This window comes from Fusarium vanettenii (genome assembly GCF_000151355.1).
Source record: "Fusarium vanettenii 77-13-4 chromosome 6 genomic scaffold NECHAsca_20_chr6_4_0, whole genome shotgun sequence".
Taxonomy (NCBI): Eukaryota; Fungi; Ascomycota; class Sordariomycetes; order Hypocreales; family Nectriaceae; genus Fusarium; species Fusarium vanettenii.
The window spans coordinates 2506721-2509082 of record NW_003315865.1 but is presented as its reverse complement, the minus strand read 5'-3'; the positions used below and the strand labels follow the sequence as shown (position 1 = coordinate 2509082).

General features: G+C 50.1%; 2 protein-coding genes across 2 annotated transcripts; both read left to right on the top strand.

Annotated features, from left to right (window-relative positions):
- Nucleotides 1-67: 67 nt before the first annotated feature.
- On the top strand, nucleotides 68-706 carry NECHADRAFT_82168 (uncharacterized protein; the record flags this gene model as incomplete). Its single annotated transcript, XM_003045384.1, has 2 exons — nucleotides 68-226; nucleotides 260-706. Coding segments are annotated over 2 exons (606 nt in total), but the record flags the coding sequence as incomplete, so codon positions are not given.
- Nucleotides 707-1322: 616 nt separating this feature from the next.
- NECHADRAFT_82167 (uncharacterized protein) lies at nucleotides 1323-1912 on the top strand (the record flags this gene model as incomplete). The annotated part of the gene is made up of 3 exons (XM_003045383.1): nucleotides 1323-1569; nucleotides 1606-1800; nucleotides 1875-1912. The coding sequence occupies 3 exons, from the start codon at nucleotides 1323-1325 to the stop codon at nucleotides 1910-1912; spliced, it is 480 nt and encodes a 159-aa protein (XP_003045429.1).
- Nucleotides 1913-2362: the final 450 nt, after the last annotated feature.

Here is a 2362-nt window from a genome sequence, read left to right as displayed (position 1 = left end):
CATCGCGAACGTTCCCAAAGCGTTTCCTAAGAAGCTGCTCTACCCGGTCGACTACCTCCCACTGAAGAACACCAAGGCACAAGAGGTTTTTGATTCATTCATCTCCACCCCTGAAAAAGAGCTTGGCATGAAGACTGAAAAGATCGACATGACGGCAATCCTGCAAAAGTCGGACAATCCCTACATCAACACAGTAGCCATGACTGAGTCTCTCTTTTCCACGGCAGTTAGATAGGACTCGTGGCAGGATATTGGCAAGGATCTCATTGCCCGCTGGAATGCTACCTACCCAGACGCAGAATTCTCACCCTTCGACCTCGAGACACGCAACGGCTTCATCAATCATGGCACATTCAATCAGTCAGCTTATGATGGGGTGATCAAACACAAGGAAGAGTTTGCTGCTTTTGCCAAGAAAGAGATCCTCCACCCTTCTAAGAAGACCTGCTCCGAGTCCATCAGGATTCTTGAGTCTGGCGCCAGCGGGCTGCCGTCCTACCGCGAGGAGTTCCTCAAACACGAAGAAGGTACTGGTTTCCATTACATGACGGATCCCAAACAGTGGCTGAACCCCCTACTTCTCTCACCACTTCTCTCGGCTCCGCAGATTGGCATCCCCATTGGCCAGGTCGACTACAAGAGTGTCACCAGCTTGCAAACCGAGAAGTTGCCCATTGTGATGGGTTTGATGACGTATCCTGGTTGAGATAATATGTTGCTGGACCTGGTGGAGAAGTTGGCGGAGATGGGGATTATCAAGACTGTCAAGACTGGGCGTACAGCTTTCTGAGATAGCTACTAGGGTGACAACAGAGTCAGATACGGCGGGCCAATTCTTTGAGTTTTGGATTAATCTGTAGCCAAAATAGAGTCTCTACACTGCCTTTACTACGCATGAATAGCGCTTCCTGGTCTCTGTTCTTAGCTCTCTCTCTATAAGAAGGTGTTGTTTATCTACCTCACCTAAGGTCTCCGTCTCCTAGATCTTGGATGCTTTGCCAGACTTCTCGGTAGCTTAAAGTTTTTCTACCTCTCTATGACACAAGCTATACCTTCGCAGAGTCAAGACATCAATTCCCACCGTCTTGCCTTATTACCGAGCTCCCATCTCTTCGCACCAGCTCGGCTTAATGCGGAGCACTGTCCGCCAATATGCAAGTTATATGCCCGTGATTGGCCGCCTGGTTTCTCTTTCAACCCCCGCCTTCAATTGTCGGTTAGCTTTCTCCCCCATCATAAGCTGATACCTTCCTCGATAGTTGAACCTCATCATTTACTCCCGTCACCCACTGTTTCGCAATCGTATCTGTTGAATTGCCCTCATGGATCAGCAACCTAACTCTCGCCACCTATGTGGTCGGTGCCGCATCGGACTCCGTTTCCCAGGCATCGAGAATCCCGAATTGCGTCCAGAAACCGTCCTGGAACAAAATCCTCCTGACGAGGCCGACCCTAATGTACCAACCCGATACTACCACTGGCGTGGGCTGCATAGGCTCAGGTGCAACTTCGTCCTCCGCGACAAGTTGCCGCACACGGCCACTTTGACACTGGGCGTGGACGAGGGTTGTGTGTTCTGCTGCTTCTTACGATCTCTTCTATTAGGTCATATTTCGACAAACCCGCCAAGTGATGACGCAGTGACTGTTAATCTGGAATATCTCTGGGATTCCCATCCCGTGAGGAACCAGACCGGTGACCTCGCCACAAGATGGGTCCTCGAAATCACGTTCAAGTTCTCTTCACCAGAAAGCTTCGGGTATTCCACTAATTATTATTGGCCTATGGTCCGAAAGTCTGGTATGTAACTTCTACAGGTTATGAGATACCCAAGTACTTATCACCAAATGCATAGAAAGTCTACATGGACAAAGGTTGGGAATGCCAGCCCCGAACCCACGTCACAGTTTAGGGCAAAAAAACCTAGAGTTTCTACAATCAAATATTCATCGATGCCTCAATAGCTGCGTGCATCTGCGTCCTGGTTCAAGAGACTTCGTCCCGAACCGCCTCATCGACGTCAGCGACGCTTGTTTGAGGATTATTGAGGCTGTGGGCAACTCGAACCGGAGGCAGGTCAGTGATGCTCGCTATGCGACATTGAGCTACTGTTGGGGTACCCGAGATGAGGGTTTGTCGCAGTTGCGGCTTACCAAGGATTCCTGGCTGCGACTGACATCCGGCTTCATGCTGGGAGAAATGTCTCCCGTACAGAAGGACGCTGTGATGCTTGTAAGGGCATTGGGTATTCCCTATCTATGGATTGATGCCATTTGCATCAGGCAGGACGATAAGTCCGACTGGGAGCGCGAGTCATCGCTGATGCATAAGATATACGGGAATTCGTACCTGACCATCTGCA